The 13,616-nt window shown below is 61.2% G+C and overlaps 2 protein-coding genes across 5 annotated transcripts; both read left to right on the top strand.

Moving 5' to 3' along the window:
• Nucleotides 1-49: 49 nt before the first annotated feature.
• SIRT7 (sirtuin 7) lies at nucleotides 50-6,170 on the top strand. Of its 3 annotated transcripts, none has more exons than XM_072939860.1 (10): nucleotides 50-205; nucleotides 279-416; nucleotides 496-600; nucleotides 2,329-2,399; nucleotides 2,497-2,569; nucleotides 3,518-3,616; nucleotides 3,690-3,926; nucleotides 4,043-4,123; nucleotides 4,278-4,384; nucleotides 5,496-6,170. In XM_072939860.1, the coding sequence occupies exons 1-10, from the start codon at nucleotides 53-55 to the stop codon at nucleotides 5,692-5,694; spliced, it is 1,263 nt and encodes a 420-aa protein (XP_072795961.1). In that variant the 5' UTR covers nucleotides 50-52; the 3' UTR covers nucleotides 5,695-6,170. The 3 variants fall into 3 exon arrangements, with proteins under 3 accessions (XP_072795961.1, XP_072795963.1, XP_072795962.1); XM_072939862.1 differs by lacking the exon at nucleotides 5,496-6,170 and adding an exon at nucleotides 4,818-5,473; XM_072939861.1 differs by lacking the exon at nucleotides 496-600.
• A 300-nt stretch (nucleotides 6,171-6,470) lies between these two features.
• On the top strand, nucleotides 6,471-13,311 carry PCYT2 (phosphate cytidylyltransferase 2, ethanolamine). Of its 2 annotated transcripts, XM_031675933.2 has the most exons (13): nucleotides 6,471-6,661; nucleotides 8,410-8,498; nucleotides 8,964-9,125; nucleotides 9,383-9,449; nucleotides 10,039-10,123; nucleotides 10,260-10,304; nucleotides 11,013-11,151; nucleotides 11,368-11,450; nucleotides 11,714-11,791; nucleotides 11,948-12,013; nucleotides 12,123-12,188; nucleotides 12,389-12,477; nucleotides 12,561-13,311. In XM_031675933.2, exons 1-13 carry the CDS (start codon nucleotides 6,573-6,575, stop codon nucleotides 12,670-12,672), a joined length of 1,170 nt encoding a protein of 389 aa, XP_031531793.2. In that variant the 5' UTR covers nucleotides 6,471-6,572; the 3' UTR covers nucleotides 12,673-13,311. The 2 variants fall into 2 exon arrangements, with proteins under 2 accessions (XP_031531793.2, XP_072795964.1); XM_072939863.1 differs by lacking the exon at nucleotides 6,471-6,661 and having other exon boundaries at nucleotides 8,964-9,096.
• The last annotated feature ends 305 nt before the right edge of the window (nucleotides 13,312-13,616 follow it).

The raw sequence follows: 13,616 nt of genomic DNA, 5'->3' as shown, positions 1-13,616 counted from the left end.
AGGTGCTTCCTTGGGGCGGCGCGCGGGCGGGGCGGGGCGGGGCCTTGCGCGCATGCGTCGGCGCGCCGCCTGCCGGGAGGCGGAAGCGGAAGCGCGGGTCTCCCCGGGAGCCATGGCCGCCGGGGGTCTGAGCCGGTCGGAGCGTAAGGCTGCGGAGCGGGTCCGGAGGTTGCGGGAGGAGCAGCAGCGGGAGCGCCTCCGCCAGGTACGCCGCCGCCGCCCGCCCCGCGCCGCGTCCCCGGCCCGCGCCGCCCTCACCGCCCGCCCCGCGCCCGCAGGTGTCGCGCATCCTGAGGAAGGCGGTGGCCGAGCGCAGCGCCGAGGAGGGCCGGCTCCTGGCTGAGAGCGAGGACCTGGTGACCGAGCTGCAGGGCCGGAGCAGGCGGCGCGAGGGCCTGAAGCGGCGGCAAGAGGAGGCGAGTCCGGGCGCGGGCGGGCAGGGGCGCGGCGGCGCGGGGCGGGGGCGGCTGACGGCCGGCCTCGGCGTCTCGGCAGGTGTGCGACGACCCAGAGGAGCTGCGTAGGAAAGTCCGGGAGCTGGCCGGCGCCGTCCGCAACGCCAAGTACCTGGTCGTCTACACGGGTGCGGGGATCAGCACGGTAGGGAGGCGAGGCGGGGATCGCCGCACCCCAGGTCGGATCCCAGGTCCCGGGGAATCCGGGACTGCCGGGACGCGGGCTGGCGGGGGCGCCCCCTCCTGGCTGTCTAGGACCGAGCACGGTACTCTGTTGAGCAACACTAAAATGCGCAAAGAACTCACCTTAAAAGTACCTCGGAGGTTCTTTCTTTTCATACAGAAACTCGGTGTGACTCAATTTAGGACTTCACTGAGTAAATAAACGTTCTTAAGCGCTCTAACTCTGTAATACCCACTTAGAGGCCCAGGGAAAGGAAGAGGGATGAAAACGGAAGGCAATAGTTTAGTGCTTACAGTCTCCTCCTGATTTAAAGTTAAGGACACAACGTTGTAAACCGACTATAACTCAATTTAAAAAAAAATAAATAAAGTTAAGGAGGTTAATTCAGTGTCTCAAGGCTGTGTGGGCAGAGCTAAGCCCCAAACTCTGATTCTCCATTCATTGAGTGTTCTGAATATTGAGGAAAGGGAAGTAGAAAACAAGGCAGTATGAACTGGAGGGCACCAGGTAAGGAGCAGGCATGATTTCGGTTGGAGAAGCTTTATGGAGAAGCTACCTGGGCCGTGGACGATGACATGGCTTTGATGGCCTGGATAGCACGTTGTTTGCCTGATGGCTGGGTGTGAGTTGAGTGTGACCTACGTGCAGGCCCAGCAGAGGCAGAGAGTGAGGATTTCCGTCCCAAGAGAAGCCTGTAGGCGACGGTAAGAAGCCATGTAAGCAAACAGCTGTACTGGGAAGTTGGCAGTGGTAGGTCATTAGAATAGAAACACAAATACACTCTGTGGTCTCACAGAGCTGGGAAACCCATCTGGCTGGTGTTTTTGTGGGATGTAGCACTGAATCTGGGCCTTGAAGGACGAGTAAGGTTTTACAGGCACTTACGAAGTAAGACACTCGAAATAGGGATGACTGAAGAGGCCCAGTAGCAAGAACGTGTAAGGTATGTTTATTGCTTTAACTTACAGGCACATGTGCATTCCCATCATGAAATTGTATAAAAGCAGTAATAATGCCTTTCAAAGAACTGTAAGTGGTTATTAAAACCACATGCTGCTCGTTACTTTGCTCTGAGTGTTACTGTTTGAGGTTCCCCTTTTCGATGTGAGTCAGAACCACTGTTCAGGGTGGGCATTTTTCTGAGTTTAAGCAGCAGGTGAGAGCTCCCCAGAAGGGAGGTTGTGCACAACTTCGGGAACACAAGACAACTTGATCCTGGCACCTTTTTGTTTTCTTCTCTCGGGGTGGCTTGGTTTCCCTGGATTGGGTACTTGGGAAATTCAGTAATGTTTACTCATCTGAAAAGGATGGCCTATCTTTACGAGGACAGGAGCCACTCACAGCATCAGGATGTAAAAACTTGGAGGGAGGAGTGCCTGTGGGCTCACTGTTTGCTAGCCCCTGAGCGCCGGCTGGGCCCTGGGGACACACAGATGAGCCCGACAAGTCCTCCCCCTCAGTGTAGAGGACAGATGTGGCCACAGAGCCCAGGTTGAACTCCATTCTAGAAAGGCTCCCACGGCGGGCGGGGTCCGGGCAGAGAGAAGGAGCCCCAGGGGTACACTCCATGTGGGTTGAATTGAGGCCGGTCTGTGGGCCAGGCTTGAACGTGCTGGGAGAAAGTCTTGGGAATTCTGCCAGTACCTACTGTGATGCCTTTTCACTGCGCTTCTCTCTCTGATCACGCAGGCAGCCTCCATCCCAGATTACCGGGGCCCTAATGGCGTATGGACACTGCTTCAGAAAGGAAGAAGTGTTAGGTAAGCAGCCTGGCCCAGCCTCCCCATCTAGCTGAGCAGGAGCGGCACAGACCTGACCTCCGGCTCCCCTCACCTTGGCTTCCTTTCCACCCGGCAGTGCTGGCGACCTCAGTGAGGCTGAGCCAACTCTCACCCACATGAGCATCGCCCGCCTACATGAGCAGAAGCTGGTAAGAGCGCAGGGTGGCTAGCTGCTGTCAGTTCCCTTTCTGTATCGTCTTGGGTACCAGAATCTGAGGATGCTCCAGGCTCTTGTCTGAGATGGCATAGTGTTTGCATATAACCTGCTCACATTCTTTAAATCATTTCTAGGTCACTCTTGATACCTAATGAACACAGTGTAAATGCTGCATAAACCGCTGTCCGTACAACGTAAAGGCTGTGCAGATGGCTGCCAGCGTGTGGCAAATCAGTTTTGCTTTTTGGAACTCTCTGGATTTTCCCCCCAGAATATTTTTGATTCTTTGTTGGTTGAATCCAAGGGTGTGGAACCTCCAGATACCAAGGTCCAGTTGTACTCAGTGGGTCCATGGTGCCGACTCATGGCGCCCCCTTGGTGCCCAGGTGACCCCTGCATCCTACCTCTGTCGGCCAGTGGAGCCTGTGATGAATACCCAGAGTAGTTTAGACTCCTGGTTTGAGCCTCCTCCTCATCCTCCCATGCTTCCTCTCCAAGAGAAGTGGCAGCCTCTCTGCAGCATCATCACGGATAGGGCCCCCCCACCCTATCCACATTGTTCCCACAGACCTCAGGAGCCCCCTAGGTACAGGGGAGGCAAGGAGGAAACCTCTGGAGACCCTCTGCTAAGCACCTCCTGTGGGGAAGGGGTCGATCCTCCTGGGCCTTTAAGGACCTGAAACATAAACCCCTTCCCAGCCGAGGGGTGGCCATGCAGACACTTGCCCTCCCAGGGCTCCAGGTGTCTGAGTTGTTGGCACCTCCTGAGTCCTGCTGGGCCAGCCTTCTGCTCTGGGTTTGCCTTCAATGGTTTGCACAGGGTTGGAGTTGCCCCAGGTGTGGGGGTGGTGGGTCTGGCTGAGCCCAGTGTGGCTTCCCTCCACAGTGCTGCTTTCCCCCCAACTCCTGCTGACTTCCTCCCGCCCCACTTCCCTTCCAGGTGCAGCACGTGGTGTCACAGAACTGCGACGGGCTCCACCTGCGGAGCGGGCTGCCGCGCTCGGCAATGTCGGAGCTCCACGGGAACATGTACATTGAAGTGAGCGGTCCCGCGGGGGCTCAGGGACCCGGGCAGGCCAGCGGCTCCCGCTCACCCGCCCTCCTCTCCTCAGGTCTGCACGGCCTGCACACCCAACAGGGAGTACGTGCGGGTGTTTGATGTGACGGAGCGCACCGCCTTGCACCGCCACCAGACAGGCCGAACCTGCCACAAGTGCGGGGCCCAGCTCCGTGACACCATCGTGCACTTTGGGGAGAGGGGGACGCTGGGGCAGCCTCTGAACTGGGAGGCAGCCACCCAGGCTGCCAGCAAAGCAGACACAATCCTGTGTTTAGGCTCCAGCTTAAAGGTACATGTGGGATGGGGTGAGCCTGCCCACAGCTGGCCAGCTCAGCCTTAGACACCAGCTTCCTATAGCCTTGTTCCCTGGTGTCTGTGTGGTCTGTCTGTCTATCCATTCCCCAGGTTCTAAAGAAGTATCCCCACCTCTGGTGCATGACCAAGCCCCCCAGCCGGCGGCCCAAGCTCTACATCGTGAACTTGCAGGTAACTCGGGTGCTCAGAGCTGCCTCCTTAGACCTGGGCCTTAGAACAGGAGAGCCTGACGTTCCTGGGACGTTTATGTCCCACACTCAGGCGCCACGGAGGTCTGCTGAGCAGAGGCTGTGAGGTTCTGTCCTCACTCGCCTTCTGTCCCCAGTGGACCCCGAAGGATGACTGGGCTGCCCTGAAGCTGCACGGAAAGTGTGATGACGTCATGCGGCTCCTCATGGACGAGCTCGGTCTGGACATCCCCCACTACAGCAGGTGAGGGCGTGGGCGCACCCCTCCCGCCCCAGGCGCTTGGGCCATGTCTGTCATCCTTTGTGAGCTGAGCGTCGAGAAAGCTCTGGGTTGTCGCAGATGGCGTCTGAGGCGTGACTGCAGCATGGTGGCCTCAGCAGGGACTGGCCCAGTATTGGCCTAGGTGCCCTAGTTGGTGTGTCTCCCTGTTGGGAGAGGGAATCTGCCAGCGTGTGCCGGGATGTCCCCCTTCACCCCAGACAGCTGGGGTGGGAAGGTGCCTTGAAGAGACGTGCTCTCGGCAACTCAGTTCAAGCAGGACTTGGTGCTCTTGGTGTGGGAGCTGGTGTACTTTGGGGAAGCTTAAACTGTGCCTTAATGCAGAATGTGTGATAATTTAGACGTGGTGTGTGTATTGAGTAAAAAGTTTACACTTTCTTTCTCTGTGAATTTTCAGGGTCTTATAGGGGAAATCAATAACTTCTTTTAATCAAAGGGTTCAAGAATTAAGGATCCCTTCACCTTCTGGGCCTGGCAATTCTTGTATGTTATGTTTGTGGTGTTCTGTAATGTGGGCCTATTGTGTACTGTACCTTTTTCTTTTTCATTTTACATTAACTTAGCTCATTTTTTTTTTTGATCAGTGCTTACCTGTATCTTAAGTTTATAATATGTGGTTCTACATCTCAGTCAGACACATGACCTCTTCATGGCGTAGTGCCGAGGCCGCACCTCCCTAGTCAGCTTCCCTCCCATCAAGTCTTGCAGTCTGGGAACGGGGAGAGGGTCTGGTCCACTTGCCCCTGGCCGTACAAGTGAAAGGTGGGGCCCAGAGCTGGCTAGTGACTCCTCCCTCCTGGGGCTACTGCCACCCCACCCTGTGTGGACACAGCCCCTTCAGTCACCAGCGAGGACACCGAGTTCTGCAGAGGCTGAGCTAGTCTGGGTGCTGGCCTTTGAGTCACTCAGGGAGCTTACCCCTCGTGGATGATCCGGAAGTGCCACTGAGCAAAGCCTGGCCATGGTTAAGATGTGGGAGGGAAGCAGGGTGACCTCAGTCAGCTTTCCCGTCCTGGGGCGGGTGTGGTTGTGAGGGGCTCCCAGGCACACCTGACCCAGCCTTCCATTTCTGTAGGTGGCAGGACCCCATCTTCTCCCTGGCAACTCCCCTGCGTGCAGGTGAGGAAGGCAGCCACAGTCGCAAGTTGCTGTGCAGAAGCCGAGAGGAGCCTGGAGCCTGTGACCGGGGCACCCCTCCGAGCTCCGCCCCTGTCCTGGGCGGCTGGTTTGGCAGGGGCTGCACCAAGCGCACAAAAAGGAAGAAAGCAACGTAATCTGGTGCTTGACCGGGAACAATGATGGCACTTTGCAAATGGCCGGAACTTACTCAGGGGCACGTGGCACGGTGAAGGCTAGGACTGCACCTGAGATTTCTCGGGGTGACATTTTCACCCTGACACGTGTAGCCAGCCGTCTGTCCTTGTGGGAAGCCCCCTTGCACTGCTGCGGTTGCCCCCGCATGGGCCTGAGGGTGGAGGACACCTCACCCGTGCAGCCTCTTCATGAAGAGGTGGCAGCCATGCTCTCAGTGAGAACAGAACTCGGGTTATTTCACACCTGGTTGGCCAAGGGGAAGCGCACGCTGCCTTACCTCGTTCACCAGGCTAGTCTCAGGGGCCTCAACCCTATTTCTACTACTTCTTAACTTTATAGAAGCCTTTTTCCGTATTGAATATGCTGCAAAGGAGTGGTTTTGAGCCTTGGCTCTCAAGCAGACGTTTTTATTGTTATTAAACATCTCTGCACTGTCTTCCCTGCGTCACCGAGTGACTGCCTTGCGGAAGCCCAGCGAGATTCCTGGAGGGGCCGGCGCGCGACACGTGGTCCTGTCCCGCCCCTTCCCCAGGTGGGAGCGGAGCAATGGTGCGCGCCCGCCATTGGCCGCGCGCCGAGGGGCGGGGTCTCCAGGGGTAGGGCGGTGCGCTCCATTGGTTGGGGGCGGGGAGGCGGGGCCCGGCCCCAGAGGGGCTTGCCATTGGTCTCGAGGTTGGGGGTGAGGGGGCGTGGTTCCGCGCGCAGGGCGGGGCGGCGTTCGCCATTGGCCGCGCGCGGCGGGTGAGGCCCGCGTGACGGCGCTTGCGTGCGCGGGCGGGCGGCGGTGGCGGCGGCGGGGAGTCGGGATCCTGTCGGGCAGCGCCGCCGCTACGGGGCCATGATCCGGAACGGGCACGGGGCGGCGGGCGGCGCCGAAAGGCCGGGCCCGGGGTCCAGGCGCGCCGTGCGGGTGTGGTGCGACGGCTGGTGAGCGCGGCTAGGGGCGCGGGGCGGGGCCGTGGTGGCCGCCTTCTCCCAGGCCCGGGCGGGCGGCGAGCGCGGGAGTGGGCGGCGGGCGGCGGAGGACGCCTGGGACCCGGCCACCGTGCCCGCCGCGGGCAGCCTTCCCCAGGGTCGCTGGACGCTTCCTGCGGATTCCGATACGAGCGCCTGTCCCGGACATTCCTTCCCCCGTGTTTGCCATTGAGTCGGAGCCGCATCCATTGGTCTCGCCTAACTCGTGCACGGTGCTGGCGAAAGCTGCGTGTCCAACCTTGGTGACTATGGTCATTTCGGTGCCATAGCAGCTCTCTTCCTGCGAAGGAGCCATGCACCCAAAATGTCTTCGCGGAGTTCTTGTCCGGCTCCCAGCTTGCCCAGCACGAAACCAGGAAGATTCTCTCTGTATGTCCCGGCCAGGGTTGGCGTAGGCATTGCCCGATCTGCACAGGACCTTAGTGAAGCCCGCAGGGGCTGAGGAGGGTAACTGGTCCCATCTGTCCTCTTCTGGCAAATCAGATAGCTGGAGTGGTTTTAAGGCAGGTTTGAGGCTGTCAGCAGACAAGAGAAAAGTTACTTTCTACTGGTAACTTGCCATCCTCGGTACTTTCTCAGACCTTTATTTAACAGAAGCAGAGAAAGAAAAATCTGTAATTCAGGTCTTCAGAGGCGAGCCAGCCAGGCTGCCAAACTCCCACGCCTGCACCTGAGTCACCTTGGGGAAGGAGGTGTGGCTTCGTGTCCATGGAATCTGACCTTGGCCCTGACCAGGCCAGGCCCCTGCCTCCACTGGCAGAGGCCACGGTGACTGGGATACCCCTTGGACCCAGCCCCGCCCTGCGTTCTGTGCTGTACAGCCCCTGGCCCGGCCTCTGACCCCTCCTGCACAGTGGGCACAGGGTCTGGTCAGGCTCCTGAATTTGGACTTCCCCCTTCGCTTACCTCAGGACCAGAGCCCCATGACCCTGCAGGCTTGTCTACTGGAACATGGTGTGCTGTGGTGGGGTTAGCAGGTGGCAGTGAGTGGAACAGCTCTGTACACCTGGGAGCCTGGGTCACCTGGAGAAGCAGGGGCAGCTCCACCTGCTCGGAAGGTGACACAAGTCTGGAAGGAGCAGATCTAGCACGAGGGCCCAGGTCTGGGCCTGCAAAGAAGTGAGGCTCCGAGTGGAGCCATGGGTGCTGCGTTGGCCTTCAGCTGAGAGTTCACTCGTAACCGGGCCTGCATTTGAAGATAGAAGCTCTAGAACCAGGTGACAGGGAGGTGCTTGTTGGCCCCAGGAAGCAAAGCCTCACTGAGGCCACAGGGGAACAGGCAGAGTCTTTAAAGCCAGGCAGCGCCTCCGTTCTTTAGTTGGACTTTGTTTCCCGTTGGCCCCAGGGGCTGTTCTGCTCCCTTAGGATAGTGCAGAGTCCTGTCCGCTGCTGAGTTAACGTCAGTTTCTCCTGCACCTTAAAGGGACTGCCGTTGACAGTTTGCATTTGGTGAGGGGCCAGGCTGTGTGCAGAGCACCGTCCCACGTGTGGGAGCAGGGGCTGTTCTGTCTGCTCGCCCCTTAAAGGCTGCCAGTAGCCTTGTCCCTGGGCCCTGCTGTGCTTGCTAAATGTGGCCCTGGGCCCTGAGCTCTCTCTTCTCTCTGAGAGCTGGGGCCCATCAGACCCCAGGAGCAGTTCCCAGTGCTGACTTCCTAGGGACATTTCCTGGCACAGGGATGACCACCCTGTCCTCTCCACAGCTATGACATGGTACATTATGGCCACTCCAACCAGCTGCGCCAGGCACGGGCCATGGGCGACCACCTCATCGTGGGTGTACACACTGACGGTAAGGTCGGCTGCCGCACTCACTCTCCTCCCCTGCCCCTGTGACTGAGACCCTGTGGGTTCCCATGACGGGTAGGGCCAGGCTAGGAGCACAGCTCCACCAGCCCAGCCCAGCCCAGGCCATGCCACCCAGAGCTTTGCTGTCTTGAATCCTGTCCCAAGCTCAAGCAAGAGGGGGGCCCACTTCCCACCCTGCCGCTGGTTCTCAAGGCCTTTGAGGGCAGAGTACCCAGCTGTGCCTGGAACTCTGGTTGGCTGAGGTGGGGGGCCATGCAATTTCCCAGCAAGTGTGTACAGAGGACAGAGCAGTGGCTGCTCAGTGGGGTCCTGCTTCGGGGGCTGAGGGCCCCAGGAGAGAGATAGCTGCCCGCCGCCAGCCCCTGCTGTGGCTGCAGACCCTGCTCAGTGCTGGGAGGGCTTCCAGGGAGGCGCCAGCCTTGTTCTCTGCTGTCTTGTCTCTCCCTAGAGGAGATCGCCAAGCACAAGGGGCCCCCGGTGTTCACCCAGGAGGAGAGGTACAAGATGGTGCGGGCCATCAAGTGGGTGGATGAAGTCGTGCCGGCAGCTCCCTATGTCACCACGCTGGAGACGCTGGACAAGTATAACTGCGACTTCTGTGTCCATGGCAGTGAGTGGGCGGGGCTGGGGCCCAGAGGCCTGGGGACCTGGGCGGGCTCAGGATCTGACCGCAGAGGGGCATCTGGAGGTGCTGGCTTCCTCACGCTGGGGGAGCATGGAGCCGTTTGAGGATCTGAGGAAGCTCTGGGTCCTTCCCTAGAGAGGAGCCCGTGAACCCTAGGGCAGGCCTGTGGCAGGGGGTGTGGGCCCTGGAGGTCTTCATGGCTCTGGGTTAAGGTCCTCGTTCTCACATGTGCATCACCTTAGATGACATCACGCTGACTGTAGATGGCCGGGACACCTACGAGGAAGTGAAGCAGGCTGGGAGGTACAGGTAAGGTCTACCTGCCATGGGCCCCACCCCTTCAGAGCACCCCTCGAGCTCCCTCTGCCTGTGAGGGCAGTGTGTCTGTACTGGCTGGTGTGGTGGTCACAGCACAGGCGGCCACTGGGCAGCAGAAACATGGGGGTAGGACTGGGAAGCTGGCTTTTATGTAAGTGACATTAACCGAAGAGGCTGCTGTGGCCAGCAGTTTGTGTGGGACAGCACAGCCTGGAGTCCCCTCAGCAGAGAGCCTGGGGTGAGGGCGTCTGGGGCGTCAGACAGTGGGCACAAGGGTACCAGAACCACGCCCGGGCATGGCCTGCCCACCCCCACACTGCAGGCTTGGGGCTCGGTACGGTGTTCCTCTGTCTTGTCGTCTTTTCTGCTTGATAGAATTACAGTGGTCTCTCCACCGTCCCGGCCGTGATTTTTGTCACGGGCGAGAGTGGTGAGGAGACGCCCTGTCCGTGCACAGCATGGCAGGGGCGGACCATGGTGGGCTCTGCCACCAGCAGCATTGCCCTTAGGTTGGGTGAGTGGAGGCAGAGCCTGGTGGCCCTGTCCCGGATGAGAGCCCCGACCCCACCTCCGTCTCCAGAGAGTGCAAGCGCACCCAGGGCGTGTCTACCACGGACCTCGTTGGCCGCATGCTGCTGGTGACCAAGGCCCATCACAGCAGCCAGGTGAGGCTCCGGGGGCCCGAGCAGGGTCCCCGAGGTCCCGGGGCTGGAAGGAAGGGCCCCAGCACAGCAGGCCTGGGGTCCTGCCCTTGGCCACATCTGCAGACCAAGGTCCCTCAACCCCCGCCCTTCTGTGCAGGAGATGTCCTCCGAGTACCGGGAGTACGCGGACAGCTTTGGCAAGGTGAGTGTCGCCTGTGCTGCCTGGGCCACTGCCTGACCCCCAGGTCCCCCTGGGTAAAGCTGGCCTGGAGCTGACCCCCTGCCCTGCGCTCCCTGCTGACCAGGCACTGACTGGGTCCTGATTGCTGGCTGGCGGGTCTCAGGGCCACTGCCTGCAGGAGGAGTGGGGACTACCCGCTGATAGGTGGTCTCTGACCAGGCGGCCTGGTCCCCTCTCCTTTCGTAGCTCCCTCACCCGACACCCACCCGGGAGACACTTTGCTCAGAAGGCTCCTCCCAGGTGACCAGATGGTGGCCTCAGGGTGCCAAGTCCCCAAGAGGGCTGTGTCCGCTGGCCCATTCCTTGCAGGCCAGTTGCCAGGCCGAAGTGGTGTTGGCTGCGGTACCTGCTGTGGCCATGGGACAGAGCCACAGTCCCACCGGCCCAGCCTGGTCGCTACTGGTCAGTCTGTGGCGTCCTTGCCTGAGATGCCTGCCTAGAAACAACACCAGAGCAGTCAAGTGAGCTGGCAGGCTGTGGCTAGGGGTTCCAAGTGGTGGCCTGTAGCCCCCGTACCTGCTTCCTCCATCCCACGCCTGTGCTTCCCAGAGCAGACAGACAGGCGGGGCAGGCAGGCCCAGCCTCAAGAGAGGTGCTCTGGGGTGGGCACAGGTAAAGGACGTGCCTGTGAGTCCTCTGTCACCAACCCAGGCTTCTCTTGGCTTACAGTGTCCAGGTGGGCGGAACCCCTGGACGGGGGTGTCCCAGTTTCTGCAGACATCCCAGAAGATCATCCAGTTTGCTTCCGGGAAGGAGCCCCAGCCAGGAGAGACGGTTATCTATGTGGCTGGCGCCTTTGACCTGTTCCGTATCCTTCAGGACCGGTTTGGGGTGGCCACTGCCCCAGGCCTGTCGTCCACGACTCCGTGTCTGCTCCAGTGGGCTGCGGGATCTGGTGGGGTCCCCCTGGCCCTCAGGGGTCCGGACCTGGGCGGGGTGCAGGGGCGCAGTGTCAGCAGGGAGAGGCGTGAACAAGTGGTGGGCAGCTGCTCCCCACCCGTTACCGCTCCTTAACTGGGCACAGACATCGGGCACGTGGACTTCCTGGAGAAGGTGTATGGCCTGGCGGAGAGGCCCTACGTCATCGCCGGCTTGCACTTTGACCAGGTCCCACCCCCAGGCAGCTGATAGGCGGGGGGGTCCCTGGAGGGGCTCCTAGGGCTGGGCTCCCGGCGAGGCCCAGGGTGCTGATGAGGGCAGAAGGGATAAGCTAGGACCTCTTCCCGCTGAGAGAGCCCCCGTCCAGGGCTACCCGGCGCTGACGGATTGTCCCCCCGCTTCCCGTGAGGGACTGTCGGGTGGGAGCACAGTACCCCGGCCCCCGCCTCCACCGCAGCTTGCCTGCTGACCTCAGCTTGCTCTGGCTCCAGGAGGTCAACCACTACAAGGGGAAGAACTACCCCATCATGAACCTGCACGAGCGGACCCTGAGCGTGCTGGCCTGCCGGGTGAGTACGGGTGCGGGCCTGGTCTGTCTCCTTCCCAGGCTGGAGCGGCGCCCCCTCCCCCTCAGCCCCACCCCTGCTGCTTCCTCACCAGAAGCACCCCTACCCCACCGCGGCCTGGCTTGTCCCGGCTAACCAGCTGTCTCCCCGTCCACACAGTATGTGTCCGAAGTGGTGATTGGGGCCCCGTACTCGGTCACGGCGGAGCTGCTGGACCACTTCAAGGTGAGGCTGGGGCCCCAGCGGGGTGGCTTCCAGGAAGGGCAGCTCTCTGAGGGCAGGGGGCCATATGGGGTGATGCTGGGAGGTTGCCTGACCCCCACCTGCTCTCCAGGTGGACCTGGTGTGCCACGGGAAGACAGAAATCGTGCCTGACAAGGACGGCTCTGATCCGTACCAGGTGGGTCTTGCTGGCGTTTGGTGCTTCCCAGCTGCAGACCGTGCGTCCGGGAGCCAGGTGTGGTGACGGCTGCCACTCTGGCTTCACAGTTAGAGGAGGCAGGCGGCTGACGGGGGAATAACTGCCCTCACAGTCGGGGAGTGGGAGCCTCTGGGCCAGGGCGGCAGAGCAACCGCCTCTGACTTCCTCTCCACCTCCAGGAGCCCAAGAGAAGGGGCATCTTCTGTCAGATCGACAGTGGGAACGACCTCACCACCGATCTCATCGTCCAGCGCATCATCAAGAATAGGTGAGGTCTCGGTGAAGCTGGTGGGGGTGGGGTGCCCCGCGGCCCGGGGCCTGGGCGCACCGCTCACCTGGCCTGGCCCCCAGGCTGGAGTATGAGGCTCGGAACCAGAAGAAAGAGGCCAAGGAACTGGCCTTCCTGGAGGCTATGAGGCGGCAGGAGGCACGGCCCGAGGGGGAGAGCGACTGTGACTTCTGACAGGAAGCAGGAGGTCACCAGGGGCCCCCCGAGCACCGGCCCTCGCCCAGCCGCATCTCGAGAGCGTGGTTCAGTTTTTAACAAAGCTGCGATGCCCTCTCCTCCGACCACTCGGCCTTGGAAGGGCTGATGTGGAGGATGCTGCCTCCCGGCCTGCCTGCACAGGGCCTGTCTCCCTGTAGGCCCTCGTGCCCTTCCTGCTAAGCGGCCAGAGAGGGTGTCTGGCACAGGAGCAGCCCGGTAGGCAGGATGAGCAGGGGCACCTTCGGCCAGAGGGGTGCCACCCTGTGTGCCAGGGAGGCCCAGCTTCCATCTGCCCGGCTCCACAGCTGCTTCCCCGTCCCGCCCCCTGGAAGCTCCTACGGACCCTAGCCGCCCCCCCCCCACTCCTCACGGCATTCCTGCCCACTCAGCCTCTGGGGGAGCCCCAGGGGGCCCCTCCCGTCCTCCTCGGAGTGCAGAGCGTGCCCCCTCCCATATGGGCGGCCCCTGCCCCGCGGCATGTCCCTTCTGCCCCAGAGCCTGGCGCCCAGACGCCACGCCCATTGCTAGCCGGGCCAGCCTCGCTGCTGTCACAGACTGTTCTCGATTTTGTACCTGATTGGCTGGCCTGCAACTGAATAAACCTGCTGTGAGGTGCTCCGCGTCCGGCTCTCAGCCCTGCTGGGCGGGACCAGGGAACCCAGCACCTTGGCCCTGCTCCCCGGGGCCCATGCAGCAGGGTGGGGGCAGGAGGCATCAAGGAACCCCCAGATCTGCAGCCCCAGACACCTCGGGCTGCCTCCCACATGGCAGGCTACGGGAGAGGAAAGGAGGTGAGAGTGGGCAGAATCGCCCGGCCATGGGTCTGCCACGGAGAAGCGAAGGGCTGGCGCCTGCAGTGTGCAGGCCACCTGAGCTGGGCCCACAGCATCTCAGGGTCTCCTGCACCCAAGTCAGGGGCT

The sequence above is a fragment of the Vicugna pacos genome, chromosome 16 (genome assembly GCF_048564905.1).
Source record: "Vicugna pacos chromosome 16, VicPac4, whole genome shotgun sequence".
In the NCBI taxonomy this organism is placed as follows: Eukaryota; Metazoa; Chordata; class Mammalia; order Artiodactyla; family Camelidae; genus Vicugna; species Vicugna pacos.
The sequence above is the reverse complement of the archived record's forward strand: the minus strand, read 5'-3'. Positions and strand labels throughout refer to the sequence as shown.

Coding starts and splice junctions, on each gene's coding strand:
- SIRT7 (XM_072939860.1), top strand. CDS start 53: ATGCGTCGGCGCGCCGCCTGCCGGGAGGCGGAAGCGGAAGCGCGGGTC. Junction 2,400..2,496: donor CAGAAAGGAAGAAGTGTTAG/GTAAGCAGCCTG, acceptor TCCACCCGGCAG/TGCTGGCGACCTCAGTGAGG. Junction 2,570..3,517: donor GCCTACATGAGCAGAAGCTG/GTAAGAGCGCAG, acceptor CTTCCCTTCCAG/GTGCAGCACGTGGTGTCACA.
- PCYT2 (XM_031675933.2), top strand. CDS start 6,573: ATGATCCGGAACGGGCACGGGGCGGCGGGCGGCGCCGAAAGGCCGGGC. Junction 11,451..11,713: donor CCGGCTTGCACTTTGACCAG/GTCCCACCCCCA, acceptor CTCTGGCTCCAG/GAGGTCAACCACTACAAGGG. Junction 11,792..11,947: donor TGAGCGTGCTGGCCTGCCGG/GTGAGTACGGGT, acceptor CCGTCCACACAG/TATGTGTCCGAAGTGGTGAT.